The sequence below is a fragment of the Staurois parvus genome, unplaced genomic scaffold (assembly GCF_062004578.1).
Source record: "Staurois parvus isolate SC_StPar_1 unplaced genomic scaffold, SC_StPar_1.0 ptg000648l, whole genome shotgun sequence".
NCBI classification, from domain to species: domain Eukaryota; kingdom Metazoa; phylum Chordata; class Amphibia; order Anura; family Ranidae; genus Staurois; species Staurois parvus.
This window is the reverse complement of record NW_028318444.1, coordinates 716,379-741,475: the sequence shown is the minus strand read 5'-3', so window position 1 is coordinate 741,475 and position 25,097 is coordinate 716,379. Positions and strand designations below refer to the sequence as shown.

General features: G+C 41.0%; 1 protein-coding gene across 2 annotated transcripts in view; it reads left to right on the top strand.

Annotated features, from left to right (window-relative positions):
- The window catches only part of RAD50 (RAD50 double strand break repair protein), a 181,473-nt gene that overhangs the window by 11,753 nt on the left and 144,623 nt on the right, over window positions 1-25,097 (top strand). For both annotated transcript variants that reach the window (XM_089694055.1, XM_089694054.1), the window contains exons 3-4: window positions 8,330-8,413; window positions 22,837-22,988. In XM_089694055.1, coding sequence (XP_089550181.1) covers window positions 8,330-8,413; window positions 22,837-22,988 — 236 coding nt within the window. The remainder of the gene's footprint in view (window positions 1-8,329; window positions 8,414-22,836; window positions 22,989-25,097) is intronic.

Here is a 25,097-nt window from a genome sequence, read left to right as displayed (position 1 = left end):
TGCATTTTAACATGCTGCAGCACACATGTGAACCATCTCTGTTTTGAGGTGTGCTGCTAACAGATTCCCCAGAAGGGCAAGGTCTGAAAATGGCCCTAAACATATTTGGACTTTTTAGGGGTGACCAGCACTGCATTAACACTTTAGGATTACTGTTCATTAAAGTGGGATCTTCATTTCATGTTTATTAGACTTTAATTCAGGGGTCCTCAAACTACGGCCCGCCGAGGCCATCTATCCAGCCCGCCGTCAGGGGCGGGACAGGAAGGAACACTAAGTACAGGGGTGGGCAGGGGGCTGCTGTACCTTACCTGGCTCCGGTCCCAGTCCCACGACGATCCATTCCAGGAAGCGCTGCTCCTTCATTCACTCCTGCCACTCCCTTACTCCTGCCGCTCGGCTCCACCTCCTCACCGGTGATTGGGGGCCAGAACTGTAGCTCAGGAAAGGCGCACAGGCGGCCAATCACCTGCGAGGAGGCGGAGCCAAGCGGCCCCATGAACATCGAGTGAGAGAGAGGCCGATGTGAAGGACAGCTGACAGGTAACTGACACCAAAGATGGGGCACTATTCTTCCCACTGACACCAATGATGGGACACTATTCCTCCCGCTGACACCAATGATGGGGCACTATTCCCCTCCACTGACACCAATGACGTACTATTCCTCCCACTGACACCAAAGATGGGGCACTATTCTTCCCACTGACACCAATGATGGGGCACTATTCATCCCACTGACACCAATGATGGGACACTATTCCTCCCACTGGCACCAATGTTGATACACTATCCCCTTCCCCCACTGACACCAATGACAGGGTACTATTCCCCCCCCCACACTGACACCAACGATGGGGAACTATTCCCGCACTGACACCAATAATGGGGTACTATTCCTCCCACTGACACCACTGATGGGACACTATTCCTCCCACTGACACCAGTGATGGGGCACTATTCCTCCCACTGACACCAATGATGGGGCACTATTCCTCCCACTGACACCAATGATGGGGCACGTTTCTTCCCACTGACACCAGTGATGGGGCACTATTCCTCCCACTGACACCAGTGATGGGGCCCTATTCCTCCCACTGACACCAGTGATGGGGCCCTATTCCTCCCACTGACACCAATGATGGGGCCCTATTCCTCCCACTGACACCAATGATGGGGCCCTATTCCTCCCACTGACACCAATGATGGGGCACTATTCCTCCCACTGACACCAATGATGGGGCACTATATCACTCCATAAGACACACTTGGGGGGAAATGTCTGTGGATCTTATGGAGCGGCCGGCCCAGTATTCCCGCCGCCGTTGTATGTCCGCAGTCTCTGGTCATCTCCTGTACTGTGTCCGCATTTGTTCAGTTTTTTTTTGTTTTTTAAACTATAGTCCGGCCCTCCAACGGTCTGAGGGACAGTGAACTGGCCCCCTGTTTAAAAAGTTTGGTTACCCCTGCTTTAATTGCTAATATACATTATGACCCAAAAAAGGCAAATAAAAAATCCCTCTAAAAATCCCAAGTGCACATCTACAGGGTGCATGACACAGCAATGACATAATCTTTCTGTGTGCATGTAGGCTAGTAAACAATAGCAGTGATGCAACCCTGGGAAATCTCCTGGAGGAAATGGAGAAGCATGTCTGAAACAACTACATCAGCCTGAGCAATAACACAAGGCTCCCCTTCGATTTTGAAACTTCTTTTACAGAGGTTAACAGAACTGCTGTCACACTTTGAATAATTTTCAGGAGTACAAAATATAAACATTATGATGTTTGGGAATTCTCACTTGTGTCCCAAGGTGATTTTCTTAATTCTTTTCTTACCTGCAGTAATAAAAACATCACGTATGTTTTTTATCCAGTAATGGTGCGCACGGTCCATATTTTTTTTAAAGAATATCGTATGAAATTTAAATGTAGGAAGCGCAATTTTGCATTTAAGGCCTCATTCATATTGCTGCTGAGACCCATAAAATGTGAATGAGGCCTTTGTTTATGTGACTGGAACCACCTGGAGCTGTGTGCAGGCAGTCTTTATGAAAGCAAACACAGCAGCTGTACAGAAAAAGCAGCGCATCCTAATTTGACAGATGTGCAGGAGCGGGTGGCAATAGCAAACACACATTATCTCTGCGTTCGTGGCCTAGCATGCCTTTCAAATTAAGATACGCAGCTGTGTCCATGCAGCCAATGCATCTGCCTTCACTTACATAGACTGTCTGAATGCAGCCCCAGACACATAAACCAACACTCCATGAATGTTGTCTGGGGCTCAGCGCCCATATGAGTGAGGCCGAAGTTTGTACTATGATAGAGGTTGGTCAAAATGTAAAACACCACACACAAAATAAACGTAATGCCAAGATATCTAGTTTTAAAATAGTACACACTTTCAAAATAGTATTTACAGCATATGTAAGAACTTCTCTTGTTTGCCCCCTTCTGGCCTGTTAAAGATATTACTGAAAGCTTTATATATCTGTTCAAAAAGTAAAAAAACTACTTGTAAATTCAACAAGCACCTAAATTTCTGTACATCCTGCCTTTGCTTTCCTGTTTTCAATGTTGATCCTGCCCAGTTCACATTCTGTGATTTACAGAATATCTCACCCCGTATGTTATGGAGATGAGAGGGAACACAAAAGTATTCTGTAGTCCCAGTATACCTGTACTTCTGTCCTAGGCTGACAATGTGTTCTCCATTGATACACAACAGTGAATGGAAGTGTGTTACTGACAGGACCCTCAATGAAAACATAATAAAAGATAAGGGAAAAAAACTAGTGCAGCCTCTACACACAAGGACTGGTAATCTGCAGTATTTCATATATACAGTCTGTGTATATACACACTATATTGCCAAAAGTATTGGGACACCCCTCCAAATCATTGGATTCAGGTGTATAAAATCAAGATCCTAGCCATTCAGACTGTTTCTACAAACATTTGTGAAATAATAGATCGCTCTCAGGAGCTCAGCGAATTCAAGAGTGGTACCGTGATAGGTTGCCACCTGAACATTAAGTCCATCCATGAACTTTATTTGCTACTAAATATTCCACGGTGGTATTATAACAAAGTGGAAGAAACTGGGAAAGACAACTCAGCCACAAAGTGGTAAGCCACGTAAAAAATGACAGCAAGGTCAGCACATGCTGAAGCGCACAGTGCACAGAAGTCGTCAACTGTCTATAGAGTCAATAGCTAAAGACCTCCAAACGTCACAATGCCTTCACATTGGCACAACAACAGTGAATAGAGAGCTTCATGGAATGGGTTTCCATGGCCGAGCAGCTGCATCCAAGCCTTACATCACCAAGTGCAATGTAAACTGCCGGATGCAGTGGTGTAAAGCACGCCACCACTGGACTCTAGAGCAGTGGAAACGTGTTCCCTGGAGTGACGAATTACGCTTCTCTGTCTGGCAATCTGATGGACGTGTGTGGGTTTGGTGGTTGCCAGGAGAACTTGCCTGACTGCATTGTGCCACGTGTAACGTTTGGTGGAGGGGGGATTATGGTGTGGGGTTGTGTTTCAGGGGTTGGGCTTGGCCCCTTAGTTCCAGCGAAGGGAACTCCTAAGGCGTCAGCATACCAAGACATTTTGGACAATTGCATGCTTCTAACTTTGTGGGAACAGTTTAGGGATGGACCCTTCCTGTTGCAATATGATTGTGCACATGGCAAGGTCCATAATGACATGGATGAGCAAGTTTGGAGTGAAGGAACTTAACTGGCCTGCACAGAGTCCTGACCTCAACCCGACAGAATACCTTTAGGATGAATTAGAGCGGAGACTGCGAGCCAGGCCTTCTTGTCCGACATCAGTGCCTGACCTAACAAAGACGCTTCTGGAAGAATGGTCAAACATTCCCATAGACACACTCCTAAACCTTGTGGACAGCCTTCCCAGAAGAGTTGTAGCCTTGTATAGCAGCAAATGGTGGGCCAACTCAATATTGAACCCTACGGACTAAGACTGAGATGCCATTAAAGTTCATGTGCATGTGAAAGCAGGCGTCCCAATACTTTTAGCAATATAGTGTATATATAGATGGAGAGAGAGAGACTGGTATATGTAGAAAAGGTTTGGGGGGAGGGGGTCTTGATTCACTTTAAAGAGATTGTGTATTTTAACTGTTTAGTTAGTGTTTGCCTGGTGACAAGAGAGCCATACATTTGAGGGTCAAGGGTGCTAGGCAGGAGAAGTTGTAGCCCTACAAGAGTGAAGGAAAAAATTGCTGGGAGGATTGTTCTACAAAAGGTAATAGAAAACATTGATCACAAAACGGTATTCAAACCCTTATAGTTTGTGAGTGTTGTAATTTTGCCTTTTGTCTCTCAAAGCATAAACATTGGAAAAACCCCTGAAAAGTACTGTTGCCTTGGCGGGTTTATTTTATTGCCGGTATGCCTCAAGATTCTACACAGAATGCCATCAATATAAAACTCTGCAAACACCAGCCTAGCAGAGGTGATCAGCAGAGGGACTTCACTGTGCTCAATCCTCACAACCTGCAGTCTAGGATTTTTACATTTGGTCTTTGTTAGAACTGCACAGGATAACATAGGCAGTGTGCAGAGCACACATGATGGCTTTGAATTTCTGAGAGGATCAACAGTTTTTATTTTTTATTTTTTTGCACTTATCAACCATATAACAAAATGCTTCCAATGGTGTATTAACTAGGCGAGGACACTGCATGTGCTACAGATGCCCCCCAAAAAGTCTTTCTGCCCTGCTGCCACGCCCCTTCACCCCCACTACTCAGGAGTTCTTGGTTCTTAAAATCAAAAGCTGTGATTTGCTCTTTGAACACATCTGCTCTAGCAGCTGTTACTGTAAAAAAAAAAAACAAAAACAAAAAAACGTTTCAGGCCAGGTTAATACTGTTGGGGCTCTATGAGTCGTGTTTTGCGTGGGCACAGCAGCCTATTTATTTTAATGGGTTGTCGTGCCACTTGAAATGCAGGGAAAAGGACCCTGCTTCATTTTTGAAATCGTAGCACAAATGGAAACTGCAATTGCAGTGCGGATTCCAGTGCTGCTGCTGTTTCTAGTGCATGTGGGTACAATTAGGATTAGTGACACTCACACGCATCTAGTGCATTTTTCTGTGTGGGTCGTTGCAGCTGTGGGAACAGATGTAGTCCCGCAGCGCCATTAACCCATTTGGATGTGAACCTAGCCTGACACTGTGTTCATCAACACAGTTCAGACCCGAAATATAGAGATACAAAAATCTACTGTTTTATTCATCTGTAGATCAAAGGGATAAGCAGATGATGTCATTTGAAAGCCTAACTCCAGGTTTGGTGTTATTTTTAATAATTTGGGCCAAGCTCGCCTAAACAAACTATTTACATTACTAAGAAATGTGGCTGCTGTCAGTGCTGTATAAACTGTATGCAGCATTATCTACATATAGTATACTGTACAGTGCTGTGTTTTTGACTTACATTCTCTGCGCAAAATATAATTGGGCTACATGCTGCTTAGCCATTCACAGGAAGCCTCGGATTTTTATGAATGAGTACAAGGCTTGCGTTGGCTTTGATTCATCCACTCGCGTCTCTACCTCTGCCTATCAGTGGAAGCCTTGTATTCATAAAAATGTAAGGATTCCATTGAATGGGTAAGAGCACGTTTTGTTCTAACAGCAGATGGGAATCCTTGTGCCACTGGCAGAACACAGCACTCTATAAATATTTCTTAATCATGGAAATAATTTTTTTGGGCCAGCAAGCACCAAATTTGTTTTTAATATGAAATTTGTCTCTTTTTAGCTTTTATTTTACCCTTAATTTTTCCTAAATTTTGCAAGACAAGATCATAAAAAGAAAACCCTGCTGGTCCTTGTTGGTCTTACTTTGTAATGATTGGTTCACGTGTTATAGCTGCGGTTTGTGTTGTCAGGGCTATCAATTCCCCTGTGTCCATGTATTCATTCACATAGCTTGTCCCTGTTTGCTAAAGGAACAGGCAACTTCTTGTTTGGGTCACACAGCATCCAATGCATGATTCCTCATTTCCTTTGTGTTGCATTACAAGTGTGGTAGTGCTAATGTGATGAAGACTGCATTATAACCTCTTTGTTAAGACTGTTTGTGTCTGTGTCAGATCCAATTACTGTTTAGCTTTTATCTGCAGAACCCTAGATGGAGAGATCCAGGGATTGTGGGATATCTAGTTTCTTCACAGGAAGTGTCAGTTCTTTAACTTTAACAAAGCATTAACTTGTGCAGTGCCATGATGTGTGCCTCATGTTTGAATACAAGCAGAAACTGCTGACACAGGAATGTGAAAATTTTCTTTACTTTAGGCTGTGCATACAGGGAAACAAATGACATCATGAAACTGCATGATCAATGCACGTTGTGCAGGTAGAAAGGTTTCATATGCCACTTGACACATACAGCGGATAAAATAAGTATTGAACACATCATCATTTTTCTAGGTAAATAGATTTCTAAACATGTTGATAACAACCCATGCAATCCATACATACAAAGAAACCAAAACAAATACGTTCTGCAATTAAGTTATATGTAATAAAATGGAATGACACAGGGAAAAAGTATTGAACACACTAACTGAAATTTATTTACTACTTAGTACAAAATCCTTTGTTGGTAATGACAGCTTCAAGGTGCCTCCTGTATGGAGAAACTAGTCGCATGCATTACTGAGGTGTGATTTTGTCCCATTCTTCCACACAAACAGTCTTCAAATCTTGAAGGTTTCGTTGGCCTTTTCTGTAAACTCTGATCTTTCGTTCTTTCCATAGATTTTTCGATTGGATTCAAGCCAGGTGATTGGCTGGGCCATTCTAGCAGTTTTATTTTCTTTCTTTGAAAGCAATTTAGAGTTTCCTTGGCTTTCTGTTTGGGATCATTGTGTTGCTGAAATGGCCACCCTCATTTCATCTTCATCATCCTGGTAGATGGTAGCAGATGTTATCAAGAATTATATTTTTCCATTCATCCTTCCTTTAATGATGTGAAGTTTCTCAGTACCGTATGCTGAGAAAAAACAGCCCGACACCATGATATTCCCACCTCAAAACTTCACTATGGTGCTTTTAGGGTGATGTGCAGTGCCAAGAGTTCAGTTTTGGTCTCATCTGACCAGACTATATACTCCCACTATTTCACAGGCTTGGCAAATTGTTGTACAGCAAACTTTAAACGAGCTGCAACATGCTTTTTCTTCAGCAATAGAGTCTTGCGTGGTAAGCGTGCATACAGGTCATGGCGGTTGAGTGCATTACTTACTGTTTTCTTTGAAGCAGTTGTACTTGCTAATTCCAGGTCTTTCTGAAGTTCTCCATAAGTGGTTCTTAGACAACTCTTCTGATAATTCTTTTCACTCTACTGACAGAAATCTGCTGAAGAGCACCTGTTGGAGGCCGGTTTATGGATTATGGCCCCAACAGTGCTCACTGGAACATTCAGAAGTTTAGAACTACTGTAACCAATGCCATCAGTATATTTTTTTGCAACAATAAGATTGCGAAGGTCCTGAGAGAGCTCTTTGCTTTTACCCATCATGAGATGTTTCTTGAGTGACACCTTGGTAATGAGAAAGCTTTCTATAGGCCATCAGTTGAGACTGAACCAGCTAATATTAAATTGCACTGACAAGGGGCAGGATTGCTTTCTAATTACTGACAGATTTGTGTTTTGACTTTCCATGCCTCTGTTTTCATGTGTCCCAATATTTTTTTTTTCCTTGTCATTTTATTTTATTACACATAACTTACTTTCTAAACCTATTTGTTTTGGTTTCTTTGTATAGATTGCATGGGTTGTTGCTGACATGTAGCAAAAGGGTGGGCTGTAAGGTCTTTGCACAGCACATATGCATCGCTGAGTGGCCAGGGTTTCTGTGCTGGGAGTGCACTCACTACATGCTCTCAGCACAGAGACTGAGCTAAGACAGATCTAGTTCCCCACTCATGATCAGTAGCCAGTGGGACTGGCTCCCGATGATGTGACAGCTGTGATAGCCAATCATAGGAGTCATGTGATCGCTGATACTTCCCACCCCTTGGGTGTTCAGAAGGGATGCAAGGGTTGGCAGGAAGGGGTTAAGTATTGTCAAAGTTATTGTAGAATAAACAGGTCCTTTGCAGAAATGCAAACATTACTCTGGTCCGTAGGGGATGCACGGGTGTGAATTCACCCAAAATAAACCAATAGGTTCAGTTCATTGTTGGGGTTCACAAACACTTTAAATCTTGTTTGTTTTCAATGAGAATGTTCTATTTAACAACTGTTGTGTGTTTTTTCTCTTTTTTTTTTTTTTTGCAGACTATTATTGAGTGCCTCAAGTATATCACAACGGGGGATTTTCCACCTGGGTCTAAAGGAAACACATTTGTCCATGATCCAAAGGTATTGCTCATTTTCACAGTATTGTGCTTCCATTTGCTAAGCTTTCAATCACAGAAACTTTCATAGTATAGTGTTCTAGGCTTGGCAAGCCTATTGTGAAAACATCTGGCAATTTTATAATGGCGACTTTGCAAAATAAATCAAAGGCTTTCTGTAAGGCCTCGTTCACACGGTGCGTAGCAGTGCGTAAATCCATGTGAGGGCTGTCCTTGCTTGCACGGTATGCACAAGTGTTCAGTGCATCAACATGCAGGCAATCTTATTCATGTAAGTTGGGACACAGCATTTCCAAGAACAGCTGCTGGTCCCAATTTGACTTTAATGCAGGTACGGGTGCGTGTCCCTAAATGCGGACAGTGTGCCCATGTGAACAAGGCCTTAATCAGACAGTGGTAGTAAGTTAACTGAAGTGCAGTAGTGAAATGGTGTCCTAGAGGGTCTCAATTACTTTTTTTCAAATATTTTCATGTTTACCCACAGCTTTTACTAAAGTTATTATCATTTGGTTTAATGTTACAATTCTTTTCAGTTGCTCATAATGCATTCTTCATGCTGTTTTTTTTTTCTTTCTTCCTGCATAATTTCAGCACTTCTTGCGATTTTGCTGCATTTTTTCCAAAAGTTTAACTCCATTACTGTACATAGAGCCTTCAACTCAACTCACTATGTGTGTATTTTCTCTTGAAGGACACAGCTCATTGTGAATCTTGACCATAGGTCCTGCCATACCTTTGGATGCGCTGTTGGCAGTCCTGGGGACTTTTCTGTACTGGGACTGAGATATCATTGTGACTTCAGAACAGCTGCTATAGATATAGCAGTATAAAAGGACCTATGGTCAAGATTAATGGCAAACTGTGTCCTTCAAGGGAGTTTATGGCAAGTATCAAAAAATCCAATTTTTTGCATTCATTTAAAAGATTTAACAGTCCTTAACCACTTCCACACCACCGCATAGCAGATATACTGCTACACGGCGGCACCTGTGCGCAAAATCACGTGTATATATATGGGTAGGGGGCGCGTGCCCTACCCGCGCTGCCATTCACGGCCGCGGATGTCAATCACCGGATCCCGGCCGGTAATTACTCTCCGGCGGCAGGTGTTTACCGACAATCACCGACGGGGAGGAAGAATGTTTTGTTTGCAGTCTTCCTCCCTGTCAGCTCGAGCACACTGCTTGGGATGGCTGTGCACAGCACAGCCATCTCGATCAGTGTGCTTACAGTAAAGCACACCCCCGCCCCCTAGTAAAACACTCCCAGCATATAGTTAACCCTTTGATCTCCCCTCACATTAACCCCTTCCTGCCCAGTGCCATTAGTACAGTGTCAGTGCTTTTGTTTAGCACTCATCAATGTATCGATGACACTGAGGTGTCAGTGACACCAAGTTCCCCCCCAGTGTCAGAATGTCCGCCGCAGTCCCGCTAAAAGTCATTAATCGGCGCCATTACTAGTAGAAAAAAAAAATCCCAGTATCTATACCGTCATTTGTAAACGCTATAACTTTCACATAAGCCAATTAATTTACGTTGTGCTTACAGTGCAAAAAATAAAAAAAGCACAGGCGATCAAATACTACTGAAAGATAGCTTAATTCATGGGAAAAAAGGGGTGTAAATTTAGTTTGGGTGTAGCGTTGCATGACTGCGTAATTGTCAACCACTTCCCTACCGGCACTTATACCCCCTTCGTGCCCAGGCCAATTTTCAGCTTTCAGTGCTGTCGCTCTTTGAATGACAATTGCATGGTCATGTAACACTGTACCTATATGAAATGTTTTAAAAAAAATTTCACACAAATAGAGCTTTCTTTTTGGTGGTATTTAATTGCCATTGGGTGTTTTATTTTTTGCGCTATAAACAAAAAAAGAGCAAAACATTTGAAAAAAATTACTGATGTGCGTTGTAAAATGGTTAATATTCAGGCTCCATGCACATTAGCTCAAAAAAACACCAGTGCTCTTGGCAGAAAAAAAACATTGAGCATTTTTTTTTTAACTAGCATTTAGGAGCATTTTAAATTTTTTTCTTGCAGAAAAAAGCTTTCAAAAGCGCAAAACAAAAGGGAAAAAAATAAAATAAAGAAGAGCCTCTAGAGTCTAGACTATCTATTGTGCATGGTCAATGTGCAGGAGCCTCAAACTTTTTTTTCATTTTATTTGTTTTGTAAGGCTACTTTCACCCTGAGGTGCTTTTGAAGGGTTTTTGCGTTAAATAAAAAGCGCCAGAAAAGCTCAAGAAAAATTGCTTCGCTGTGTATGTGGAGCAGGGCCCTCCTATCCCTCTTGTATTGAACTGTATTGTTGCTGTATTGTCTCCCGTTATATTGTAAAGTGCTGAGCAAACTGTTGGAGCTATATAAATCCTCTATAATAATAATAATAATAATATGTCTATGTCCGTTTTCACACTGGGGTGTTATGCTTCTGTTGTGGTGTAAAATCTCCTGCTTGCAGCATCTTTGGAGCATGTTTGTTCAGTTAAAAAAAAAACACCTCTTCCCATTGAAATCAATGGAAAACGCCTCAAAAACACCCCCGAGAAGCGTTTTTGGTGCTGTTTTTATGTCGCATGTCCTTTAAAAAATGCTCAGAAAGTGCAGTATTTGCGGCAGATCAGTGTGAAAGTAGCCTGAGTGTCACACTTTAAAAGAAAATGCAAACATGAAAAAAACCCTTTATTTTAGTGACAGAAACTGAACGGCATACTATTGCTAAATCTGTGATCTATAAGCACATCTGTTCCATGACTGATTATCCTAGGGAACCCCTCTGTGGGGTTTTTTTTTTTTTTTGCACCCAAGGGCATAACCTTACATATGCATACCTACATAGTTTGTCCAGATTAAAATGACACTAACATTATGATTATGGTACAAAGCCCTGCAAAGTTATTTACAGATATTAAACAAGTGCATTAGTCATTGTATTTTTACAGTCGCTATGTCCCAATATGACATTCGTGAGGGTACAGGTATGTATATCAAACTCAGTGTCACGCAGCTACACCCACATGGATGCCATATTGGGATATAGCAGCTGTTCCATGAACACCTTAACCACAGCTCAAAATATTAATATATATATATACATATACAGTCAGGTCCATAAATATTGGGACATCGACACAATTCTAACATTTTTGGCTCTATACACCACCACAATGGATTTGAAATGAAACGAACAAGATGTGCTTTAACTGCAGACTGTCAGCTTTAATTTCAGGGTATTTACATCCAAATCAGGTGAACAGTGTAGGAATTCCAACAGTTTGCATATGTGCCTCCCACTTGTTAAGGGACCAAAAGTAATGGGACAATTGGCTTCTCAGCTGTTCCATGGCCAGGTTTGTGTTATTCCCTCATTATCCCAATTACAATGAGCAGATAAAAGGTCCAGAGTTCATTTCAAGTGTGCTATTTGCATTTGGAATCTGTTGCTGTCAACTCTCAAGATGAGATCCAAAGAGCTGTCACTATCAGTGAAGCAAGCCATCATTAGGCTGAAAAAACAAAACAAACCCATCAGAGAGATAGCAAAAACATTAGGTGTGGCCAAAACAACTGTTTGGAACATTCCTAAAAAGAAGGAACGCACCGGTGAGCTCAGCAACACCAAAAGAGCCGGAAGACCACTGAAAACAACTGTGGTGGATGACCGAATAATTCTTTCCCTGGTGAAGAAAACACCCTTCACAACAGTTGGCCAGATCAAGAACACTCTCCAGGAGGTAGGTGTATGTGTGTCAAAGTCAACAATCAAGAGAAGACTTCACCAGAGTGAATACAGAGGGTTCACCACAAGATGTAAACCATTGGTGAGCCTCAAAAACAGGAAGGCCAGATTAGAGTTTGCCAAACGACATCTAAAAAAGCCTTCACAGTTCTGGAACAACATCCTATGGACAGATGAGACCAAGATCAACTTATACCAGAGTGATGGGAAGAGAAGAGTATGGAGAAGGAAAGAAACTGCTCATGATCCTAAGCATACCACCTCATCAGTGAAGCATGGTGGTGATAGTGTCATGGCGTGGGCATGTATGGCTGCCAATGGAACTGGTTCTCTTGTATTTATTGATGATGTGACTGCTGACAAAAGCAGCAGGATGAATTCTGAAGTGTTTCGGGCAATATAATCTGCTCATATTCAGCCAAATGCTTCAGAACTCATTGGCCCAAAGCATACTGCAAAAGCAACCAAAGAGTTTTTTAAGGGAAAGAAGTGGAATGTTATGCAGTGGCCAAGTCAATCACCTGACCTGAATCCGATTGAGCATGCATTTCACTTGCTGAAGACAAAACTGAAGGGAAAATTCCCCAAGAACAAGCAGAAACTGAAGACATTTGCAGTAGAGGCCTGGCAGAGCATCACCAGGGATGAAACCCAGTGTCTGGTGATGTCTATGCGTTCCAGACTTCAGGCTGTAATTGACTGCAAAGTATTTGCAACCAAGTATTAAAAAGTGAAAGTTTGATTTATGATTATTATTCTGTCCCATTACTTTTGGTCCTTTAACAAGTGGGAGGCACATATGCAAACTGTTGTAATTCCTACACCGTTCACCTGATTTGGATGTAAATACCCTCAAATTAAAGCTGACAGTCTGCAGTTAAAGCACATCTTATTAATTTCATTTCAAATCCATTGTGGTGGTGTATAGAGCCAAAAATGTTAGAATTGTGTCGATGTCCCAATATTTATGGACCTGACTGTATGTATATGTATATGTATGTATATATATATATATACATACATACACACACACACATACAGTGAAGCGAATAGGTATTTGATCCCCTGCTGATTTGGAATGTTTGCCCACTCATAAAGAAATGATCAGTCTAAAAATCGAATGGTAGGTGTATTGTAACACTGAGAGACAGAATAGCAACAAAAAATTCAAAAGAGATGCATTTCTAACAAACTATGCACTGATTTGCATGTTCATGAGGGAAATAAGTATTTGATGCCCTATTATTCAGCAGGATTTCTGGCTACCAGGTGTCTTTCATACAGGTAACAAGATGAGATTAGAAGCAGTGTCTTAAAGGGAGTGCTGCTAATCTCATTTTGTTACCTTTTATAAAAGACACCTGTCCACAGGAGCAATCAAACAATCAGATTCTAAACTCTCCACCATGGCAAAGACCAAAGAGCTGTCCAAGGATGTCAGGGACAAGATTGCAGATCTAAACAAGGCTGTATATTGCCAAAAGTATTGGGAGGTCTGCCTTTACAAACACATGAACTTTAACGGCATCCCAATCTGTCTGTAGTGTTCAGTATTGAGTTGGCCCACTCTTTGCAGCTATAACAGCTTCATCTCTTCTGGAAAGGCTGTCCACAAGGTTTAGGAGTGTGTCTATGGGAATGTTTGACCATTCTTCCAGAAGCGCATTTGTGAGGTCAGGCGCTGATGTCGGACGAGAAGGCCTGGCTCGCAGTCTCCACTCTAATTCAACCCAAAGGTATTCTGTCGGGTTGAGGTCAGGACTCTGTGCAGGCTAGTCAAGTTCCTCCACCCCAAACTGTTCCCAGTTGCTTCCACTTTGTTATAATATCACTAACAGCTGACCATGGAATATGTAGTAGCAAGGAAATTTCACAGATGGACTTATTGCACAGGTGGCAACCTATCACTGTACCACGCTGGAATTCACTGAGCTCCCAACAGTGACTCATTCTTTCACAAATGTTTGTAGAGGCAGTCTACGTGCCTAAGTGCTTGATTTTATACACCTTTGGCCATGGAGGTGATTGGAACACCTGAATCCAATGATTTGGAGGGGTGCCCCAATACTTTGGCAATTGTGTATGTGTGTGTAATTAATTTATTTTATTTTTACAAAAGGTGAACTTCTCTTATTTAAGAGCAGTTTTCCAGGGTGAGTGGGTACCTTTTTACATGCATGCACTTATGTGTTTTTCATCCACCATTTCTATAGCAGTTGTGTTTTTAAAAATGAAAGGCTGATGTGGGTCCTATTGATGAGACCTGGGAAAAGGTTCTAACCAGCAATTGATTTTTCTCCCTGAAACCTTCTGATAAGCTCAATTATCTATTTTTACTTTTATTTCACCTATTTGGTGCTGATTTGGTTAACAAAATATAAACCAAGGGTCATGGGGCTCAAGGCTCCTTTTTTCACCTGATCTGGTCCTGCCCATAGATACTGGAGACAAAAAATAACTTTTATGCATGAAGTCATTGGTTCCCTGGTACAGCTAGATGCTCAGATATTCCTGCCAGGACCCCCTGAGTCTTTAGAATGAAACATTTATCTGCACATTTTTTTTCATGTTTTATTGTTTACTGCCAAGAAGCAGTTGGATAAGGTGTGTATCCAAACTGGGGTGTCTACCTTACAACAATGGAAAGCTAAGATTAAAGCCTAAATGCAGCCACAAAATGGAAAATTCAGCAGAATGGACATAACTTACAGTCAGTAGGTTGTGTCCCTTGTGGGATTTCCTCTACTGTTAGCACTAATTCTCCTTCGTCTTGCTGTCCCACCCCCACCCCGGCCACTGTAATCTTCTGATGTGCAGGGGTTAATAACTAAATGGCTGTTATGGGCTCTCATTAAGAGAACCTGACTATGTCCACCCTTTCCACCCAGCTCTGCTTTTCATAGGAGCCATACTACAGCTTCTACATTATAAATGGAACAGGATCTATCAATAGAGGGTCTTGTCTAAGCAGTACTTGTAATTTGGTTTTAGCAGGGGTTCTGACATTTGAAAACTAAATCAAGGTTTGGAGATGAAAAGTTTGGGAGTCTGTTTTAAAGGATAGGTGTGATTGTAGTGCACTCCTGCCTCCTAAAAGACAACTGTACATTTGGTACAAGATGCCATTTATTGAATGCAACCACCCCTGGTCTGATGTTTTACTTTTGTTTCCTGTCAGATGCCAGACAACCTTTCTTCAGGAAACGTTGCTAGGTCCTACTCAGCCTGCACCTACGCTGAGGCCCTATTCATTCCTATGCGGAGCCATCTTTGTGAAGGCCTTCAGCTGGCCAGCAGCATTTGAAGATTTTAAAAGCACTTTTTTAGCCACATCAATACTGGACACTTTCACCTCCTTCCTCCACAGGCCAATTTTCAGCTTTCAGTGCTCTCACACTTTGTATGATAGTTACTCGGTCATGCAGCACTGTATCCAAATAAAACTTGTATAATTTTTTTGAGACAAATATAGCTTTCTTTTGGTGGTATTTGATCACCACTGGGTTTTTTTACGTTTTGCTGCATAAATGAAAAAATACTGAAATACTGTAAATTAGTTTCTCTTAGTTTCTGTTATAACATTTGCAAATGAATAAGTATTCTTCATAAAAGTAGGCCAAAATTTATTCTGCTACATTTCTTTGGTAAAAATAACCCAAGTCCATGTATATTATTTAGTTTGTGGGAAAGCTGTAGAGTCTACAAGCTATGGTACAGATACAGTGCCTTGAAAAAGTATTCATACCCCTTTAAATTTTCCACATTTTGTCATGTTACAACCAAAAATGTAAATGTATTTTAGTGGGATTTTATGTGATAGACCAACAAAAAGTGGCACATAATTGTGAAGTGAAAGGAAAATGATAAATGGTTTTCAAACTTTTTTTTACAAATAAATATGTGAAAAGTGTGGTGTGCATTTGTATTCCACCCCCCTGAGTCAATACTTTTTAGAACCACCTTTCGCTGCAATTACAGCTGTAAGTCTTTTTGGGAATGTCTCTACCAGCTTTGGACATCTAGAGGGTGACATTTTTGCCCACTCTTCTTTGTAGAATAGCTCAAGCTCTGTCAGATTGGATGGAGAGGGTCTGTGAACAGCAACTTTCAAGTCTTGCCACAGATTCTCAATTGGATTTAGGTCTGGACTTTGACTGGGCCATTCTAACACATGCATATGCTTTGATCTAAACCATTTCATTGTAGTTCTGGTTATATGTTTAGGGTCGTTGTCCAACTGGAAGGTGAACCTCCGCCACAATCTCAAGTCTTGCAGACTCTTAACAGGTTTCCTTCTAAAATTGCCCAGTATTTGGCTCCATCCATCTTCCCATCAACTCTGACCAGTTTCCCTGTCCCTGCTAAAGAAAAGCATCCCCACAACATGATGCTGCCACCACCATGTTTTACGGTGGGAATGATGTGTTCAGGGTGATGTGCAGTGTTAGTTGTCTGCCACATGTAGCGCTTTGCTTTTAGGTTAAAAAGTTACATTTTGGTCTCATCTGACTGGAGCACCTTCTGCCACATTTGCTGTGTCCCTCACTTGGCTTCTGGCAAACTGCAAATGGGACTTACTATGGCTTTCTTTCAACAATGGCCTTCTTCTTTCCACTCTTCCATAAAGGCCAGATTTGTGGAGTGCACAACTAATAGTTGTCCTGTGGACATATTTTCCCACCTGACCTGTGGATCTCTGCAGCTCCTCTAGAGTTACCATGGACCTCTTGGCTGCTTCTCTGATCCTTGCCCGGCCTGTCAGTTTAGGTGGACGGCCATGTCTTGCAAGTTGTGCCATGTTCTTTCCATTTTCGAAAGATGGATCAAACAGTGGTCTGTGAGATGTTCAAAGCTTGGGATATTTTTTTTTATAGCCTAACCCTGCTTTAAGCTTCTCCACAACTTTATCCCTGACCTGTCTGGTGTGTTCTTTGGCCTTCATGATGCTGTTTGTTCACTAATGCTCTCTAAAACCCTCTGAGGGCTTCACAGAACAGCTGTATTTATACTGAGATTATATGACAAACAGGCAGACTCTATTTACTAATTAGGTGACTTCTGAAGGCAATTGGTTCCACTAGATTTTAGTTAGGGGTATCAGAGTAAAGGGGGCTGAATACAAATGCACGCTACACTTTTCAGATATTTATTTGTAAAGAATTTTGAAAACCATTTATCATTTCCCTTCAACTTCACAATTTTGTGCCACTTTGTGTTGGTCTATCACATAAAATCCCAATAAAATACATTGTTTTAGGTTTTAACATGACAAAATGTGGAAGGGGTATGAATACTTTTTCAAGGCACTGTATATGAAAATTGATCAATCCTGATATACTCTTTTCCTGAGGTCCTAAAATGCCAGGACAGTACAAATATCCCCATTTTGGCCCCTTTTTGGAAAGTTGACATCCCGAGGGATTTAGTAAATTTGGTAAGAGGCATGTTGAATTTTTGGTAGTTGCAATATTTTACCCACAACTCCTTGCAAAAAAAACTATTAAATGTGTGTTTTCCCCATAAAATTGTCATTTTAACAACTTATTTCTTACAGACGTCATAGGCATACTTGAAATTACACCTCAAAACACATTCTGCTACTTCTCCCAAGTAAGGGGATACTACATGTGTCAGATTTATTTTTACATTTTAGCCACCTAGAGGGGCCCAAAATCCAAGATGCACATTTTGAGCTTTCAAACAGCATAAATTGCGGATCTAATTTCCTGACTACCTATCACACTTTTAAAGCCCCTGGAGCACCAGAGCAATGAAAACACCTACAAAATGATCACATTTTGGAAAGGAAATACTTCAATTCATTTTCTATGAGGCAGAATGAGTCTTTTGAACATGTAATTTTTTTGCCACAAGTTTTTGTAAATTTAGATTTTACATAAAGTTGTCAATTTATAAGATATTTCTGACACACAGCATGGACATACTAAGAAATACATCCCAAATACATTCTGCTACTCCTCCTAAGTTTGGCTATAACACATGTGAGACTTTTTCACAGCCTAGCCACATAGACCCAGAATCCAAGGAGCAACTTCAGGCATTCTAGTGGCATAAATGACACATCCAATTTTCTGACTATTACATTTTTTGGAGGCCCACTGGGGACACCAATAGATATTTATGATTCACTGGGGACTGCGACAGATGTTGACGGTAAACTAGGGACACCGACAGATGTTGATGTTGCAATGGCAAACTGTGACAGATGTTGATGAGACACTGATACACTGACATGTTTTTGTACACTGTGACAGATATTGATAGGACACTGGTACACTGTGACAGATGTTGACTGTCCACTAGGGACACTGACAGATATTGATGTTGCAATGGAACACTACTGCAGATGTTGATGTGCACTGGTACACTGTGACAGATGTTGATGGGACACTAGTACAGATGTTGATGTGCATTTGGACATGGACAGATGGTGCTTGGTGCACTGGTATGGGATGGCTGCACTGTGTGTGATCCGTGTGTAGCTGCACAGTAAAATCAGCATCTACACACAGATCGCTGACTGGCATCAGCAATCATGCTCTCCCTCTTCTCGTTGAGCTCAGAGGGAGAGCTGGTACAGAGGCACATGTCTCTGTTTACATTGTTTGATAGCTGTGATTGGACACAGCCATCACATTATCGGGAGGGCCAATCGGAGAGTTGCTACGCAGGCCCCAGAGTATTGCAGGCCATAGATGGGGAGAAAAACTGCAGATTTTTCTTTTAAAAAACGAAAAATCGGTTGTTCAAGTGGCCGACGTTACCATCAATGGTAAAAAAAATCGGCTGATTTTCTACCCGTCTAGAGCCGGCAAAAAGTGTCCCTGCAGAGAGCTCTGCTATTTCTTTGACAGTTCTCTGACAGTTCCTTGACATTTATAGAAGTTGCAACAATGTATCTATTTGTTTCCATTTAGGATACAGATGTTTTTATTCGGAAACAAATAGATACAATGTTTCAACCGCTGTAAATGTCAAGGAACTGTCAGAGAACTGTCAGAAATAGCGGAGCTCTCTGCAGAGACACTTTTTGCTGGACTGGAATTCTTCTTATTTTCATCCTTCTTCTTCTTCTTCTTCATCCTCATCCTCATCCTCTTCTTCTTCATCATCCTCATCCTCTTCTTCTTCTTCTTCTTCTTCTTCATCCTCATCCTCTTCTTCATCCTCATCCTCTTCTTCTTCTTCATCCTCATCCTCTTCTTCATCCTCATCCTCTTCTTCTTCATCCTCATCCTCTTCTTCTTCTTCTTCATCATCCTCATCCTCTTCTTCATCCTCATCCTCTTCTTCTTCTTCTTCTTCTTCCTCATCCTCTTCTTCTTCTTCTTCTTCTTCTTCTTCTTCATCATCCTCATCCTCTTCTTCATCCTCATCTTCTTCTTCTTCCTCCTCATCCTCTTCTTCATCCTCATCCTCTTCTTCTTCTTCTTATTCTTCATCCTCATCCTCATCCTCTTCTTCTTCTTCTTCTTCTTCTTCTTCATCCTCATCCTCTTCTTCATCCTCATCCTCTTCTTCATCCTCATCCTCTTCTTCTTCATCATCATCATCCTCATCCTCTTCTTCATCCTCATCCTCTTCTTCTTCATCCTCATCCTCTTCTTCTTCTTCTTCTTCATCCTCATCCTCTTCTTCATCCTCATCCTCTTCTTCTTCTTCTTCATCCTCATCCTCTTCTTCATCCTCATCCTCTTCTTCTTCTTCATCTTCTTCTTCTTCATCCTCATCCTCTTCTTCTTCCTCATCCTCTTCTTCTTCCTCATCCTCATCCTCTTCTTCTTCATCATCCTCATCCTCTTCTTCATCATCATCCTCATCCTCTTCTTCTTCATCATCCTCATCCTCTTCTTCTTCTTCCTCATCCTCATCCTCTTCTTCTTCCTCATCCTCTTCTTCTTCATCCTCTTCTTCTTCTTCATCCTCTTCTTCATCATCTTCCTCTTCTTCTTTTTCTTCTTTTTGTCTTCCTCTTGCAGGTCACTGCTCATGCGCAGATTTTTTATCGGTAAAAAATCGGCCGATTTGCCCACTAATTGCCGCGAAAATCGGCCGATCGGCAAAATCGGCCGATTTTTTCCCAACTTTACCGAAAAACAAAAACGGCCAAAATACCGAAAAACGGCCGACCAAATCGCCCACTAACGATCCGAAAATCGGCCGATTTTATTTTCGGCCGACAAATCGGCCGATTTTCGACCGATCTATGGCCTGCATAAGGGTACGTCCTCTCAGAACGACACTTGCCCCACCTGGCCATTTATGTACTGCTTAATAATTCACAGGTGATGGGCATAGAGCCAAACCTTCAGTTTCCTGAGGAATCAAGAATTTGCAAGCACTGAAGAACTTGATGCAAATATCAAGAGGGTTGTGACTAAATTGCATTCTTTTAATCATACCAGTGGTATGATATATATATATATATATATATATATATATATATATATATATATATATTTTTTACCACTACTAACCGTGCACAAGCTTTGTTAGAAGTTTGAGTTTATCTGTACATGTACACTCATGGCCAAAAATATTGGCACCCCTGTATTTCTGTCAGATAATGCACCACTTCGCCCAGAAAATTGTTGCAATTACAAATGGTTAGGCATTCTCATTATTATTTCTTTAGTTTGTATTGGTATGACACAAAAAAGTGAAGAAACGGCCACATTCCACGCAAAACCCCAAAAATGGACTGGACAAAATTTTTGGCACCTTCTCAAAATTGTAAGAAATAATTGCTTTCCAAGTTTGTGATGCTCCTGTAATTTGTAATACAACTCACCTGTATCAATTAACAGGTGCTGACAATATAGAAATCACATCAGCAACCCGTTAAAATGGTGAAAAATTGACTCAACCTTCTGTTGTGTGTCTCTGTGTGCAACATGGAGCATGGAGAAGAGACAGAGCAACCATGGCACCACCTGCCTGGAGTTTACATGTTCTCCCTGTGCCTGTCCCTGTGGGTTTCCTCCAAGTACTCCAGTTTCCTTTCACGCTCCAAAGACTTGCTGGTAGGTTAATTGGATCCTGTCTAAATTGGCCCTAGTATGTGTATGTATGAATATAAGTTAGGGACCTTAGATTGTACGCCCTTGAGGGTTAGGGACTAATGTGAATGTGCAATATATAGTAAAGCACTGCATAAATTGATGGCGCTATATAAGTACCTATAATGAAATAAAGAGCAGCAAAGAATTGTCTGAGGATTTGAGAGCAAACATTTGTGGAAAAGCATAGACAATCTCAAGGTTACAAGCCCATCTCCAGTGATCTTAGTGTTCCTGTGTCCACTTTGCGCAACATTGTCAAGACGTTTACAGCCCATGGCACTGTATCTAATCTCCCTGGATGTGGACAAAAGAGAAAAATTGATCAAAGATTGCAATGAAGGATTGTGCGATTGGTGGATAAAGAACCTCAATCAGGCTGCCAGACAAATTCAAAAGTGTCAGCTTGCACTATATGTCTCCATCTGAATGAAAAGGGACGCTATGGTAGGAAACCAAGGAGGACCCCACTACTTACACAGAAGCATAAAAAAGCCAGATTGAAGTTTGCAAAAACTTACCTGTGGAATCCAAAATCCTTTTGAGGGAATGTGCTGTGGACAGACAAAACAAAATGACAGCTTTTTGGTAAGTCCATGATTCTACTGTTTTCAGAAAAAGTAAAGGAGGCCTTTAAAGAAAAGAATGCAGTCCCTACAGTCAAACATGGTGCAGGTTCACTGATGCTTTGGGGTTGCTTTGCTGCCTCAAGGACTGGATGTCTTTCCTGGTGCAAAGTATTATTAAATCTAAAGAATACCAAAAATTTCTGGGGTGCAATGTAGGGCCCAGTGTCAGAAAGTTGGGCCTCCATCAGAAGTCATAGGTCTTACAGCAGGACAGTGACCCAAACCATACGTCAAAATGCACCCAAAATGGTTTAAGACAAAGTGCTGGAGAGTACTGAACTGGCCAGCAATGAGTCCAAATCTCAATCCCATAGAGCATCTGTGGAGAGATCTCAAAACAGCAACTGGGAAAATGAACCTTTCCAATCTGAGAGCCCTGGAGCAGTTTCAAAAGAAGAGTGGTCCAACATTTTAGTAGAGAGGTGTAAGAAACTCATTGATGGTTACATGAAGCAATTGATTTCAGTTAATTTTTCCAAGAGGAGTGCTACCAAATATTAAATTGAGGGTGCCAATAATTTTGTCCAGTCCATTTTTGGGAATTGCATGGAATGTGTCAGATTTGCCTTTTTTGTTTCTCCACTTTTTTGTATCCTACCAAAACAAGAAATAAACATGAGAATTGCTTACCATTTGTAATTGCAACATTTTTGGGGGGTGAAGTGGTGCATTATCTGACAGAAATACAGTGGTGCCTATATTTTTGGCCATTACTGTACATTTGCAAGCTATGGCCTTGAATGCAGTGCTAACCTATGAGATAAACTGCTGCATCCAATATTTTTTGTCGTAATGCCCACTTGTATCACATGTGAACACCATAGCCACTAAGATGCTTTATTTTTAGGCTGATTACCTGTGCGCCATGAACACATGGGGTAAATCAGATTGAAGCAGCAATCCAGTAAGCAAATACGAACCATTTTGGTAAAACACTGCAAACAAATACATGAACTGATTTTTTGCTGTTTTTCAGGTTGCTCATGAAACAGATGTTAGAGCCCAGATTCGTCTTCAACTCCGAGATGTCAATGGAGAACTTGTGGCTGTGCAACGGTCTATGGTGTGCACTCAGAAAGGGAAAAAAACTGAATTTAAAACATTGGAAGGCGTGATCACAAGGATGAAGTAAGCTCAAAATCTAGTAAATAACTACATAAATCCAGTAGAAGAGGGCTCTTTCCATTTGTGTTTTATATCACTGCGTTCCTTCTGGAGTCTGGTCAAATTTTTCAAGAGAATAAACTCACTCTTAGTGGTGCAGTGATTATAGGATGAAAGTTGATAAAAATGGTGGACAATAAATGGTTGCGATTTTTTGTTTTTGTTTTTCTTTTAAGTACTAGAGGATGACTGTATGTTGAAGTGACATTTATAGTTTAGGTCAGTTTTATTCTTTCTTTCTTTTTTTTTAAGTTCGTATTGTTAAAGTGGAAGTGCACTGCATCTGAGCACCACAAACCAAAAATGCTATTTAATTCATTGTCAATATTCAGAGCAAACTCCCCCATCCATCCATGTTTCCATGCTTTCTTTTGCTGATAAATCCTTTTGAGAAACACCCCCTGGAATTTCTGGCAGTGGCCATCTTTGAGTAAGGCCCGATGATTCAGGTAGCATTTACTTAATGGAATCCATCTACCCTTAGCTCAGGCATTGGCTGAGCTTAGAACCCTCCGTCCCCTCCTGAAGACTTCTGGGATGTACAACATAATTTGACTAGTCATGGAAACCAGGAAGTAACTGAAGAAATGTAAAAAAAAATGTAAAACAAGTAAATATGATCTGCTTTCCTGTCTATTTACTAATGCTAGGAGCATAAGGATTGCAAATAGTCCATGTTGATTGAGAGAGTGAAGCTCCGCTTTAAGGTGCCACTAAACCCAAATAAAAAAAAATAATGTTCAATACTTGTAGTTCTAACTAGTGTCTCTTCTAACAGCAGTGTTAGCAATTCCATAAAAATAACTAGCAAAACTGCAACTTCTTTATGAGGGTGGCTATTGTTCTGATTGATCCACACTCTATGTGGGAACGTAGACACCGACAGCTCACTCCTAACATGGAATACAGATTTATGTCTGGATGCATCTAGCTGCAGCACGTAAAAGCACAAAGAAAATTCCCATTTATAAAATCCTTGCCCACACCGCACTACCCACTGTCTCCAGTGTGGCAGCAGACGTTTGTGGGATGGACCAGCATGTAAAAACAAAAGTGAATACTTGCAGTCGGTTGGGCAGGCTAAAAAACAGGTGGGTTGTACTTTCAACTTGCCCACAGAGGCAGAGAAATGGTATGTGAATGTTTTTTGCAGTAAATTCACATTTTTATTTTTTTTTTTGTCCACTTCAGCCTCGGAAGATTTTTCCCCCTTCTTGATCAGGCCATTTTTTGCTATTCGGCACTGCGCTATTTCAGCTGGTAACTGCGTGGTCCTGCAATACTCTACCCAAGCAAAATTTGTCCTTTTTTCACACAAATAGAGCTTTATTTTGATGGTATTTGATCACCACTCGGTTTTTTATTTTTTGTGCTATAAATGAAAAAATACCAATATTTTTGAAAAAAAACCCTATATTTTCTACTTTATTAAAAAATATCCAATAAATTTAGGCCAAATTGTATTCTGCTACATGTCTTTGGTAAAAAAAAAATCCCAATATGTGTATATTAATTGGTTTGTGTGAAAGCTTTATAGTATCTCATATTTCTTGAGGTGCTAAAATGCCAGGGCAGTACAGAAACCTCCCAAATTACCCCTTTGGAAAGTAAACACTCTAAGGAATTTGCATATTGAGTCCATGGAAGATTTTATTTTTTCCCGGGAAATCACTTTTAAAAACACTCCCTAGCATTTCTGGCCATGGCTATCTTCAGTAAGGGCAGTTGATCAATGTAGCATGAACTTCCTGGAATCCATCTGCCCTTAGCTCAGTAATGCAGGCAGGAGGGTGTGTTTAGCTGAGAAAATCCCTCCTTCCTTCTTGAAGACTCCTGCATGACATAATTTGCCTATGCAAGAAAACCAGGAAGTAACTGATGAAATGTAAAAAAAAAGGTTTAAAACCAGTAAATACGATATTCTTTTGTATTTATTTACAATTCTAGCAGCATAAGGACTAAAAATTAGTCAATGATGATTGAGAGAGTGAAGTTCTGCGTAAGTTCACCTGTTGTAAAAAAAACATAATAAATGCACATCTTTTTTTCAGATTAAATCGTGCATTTACTAAT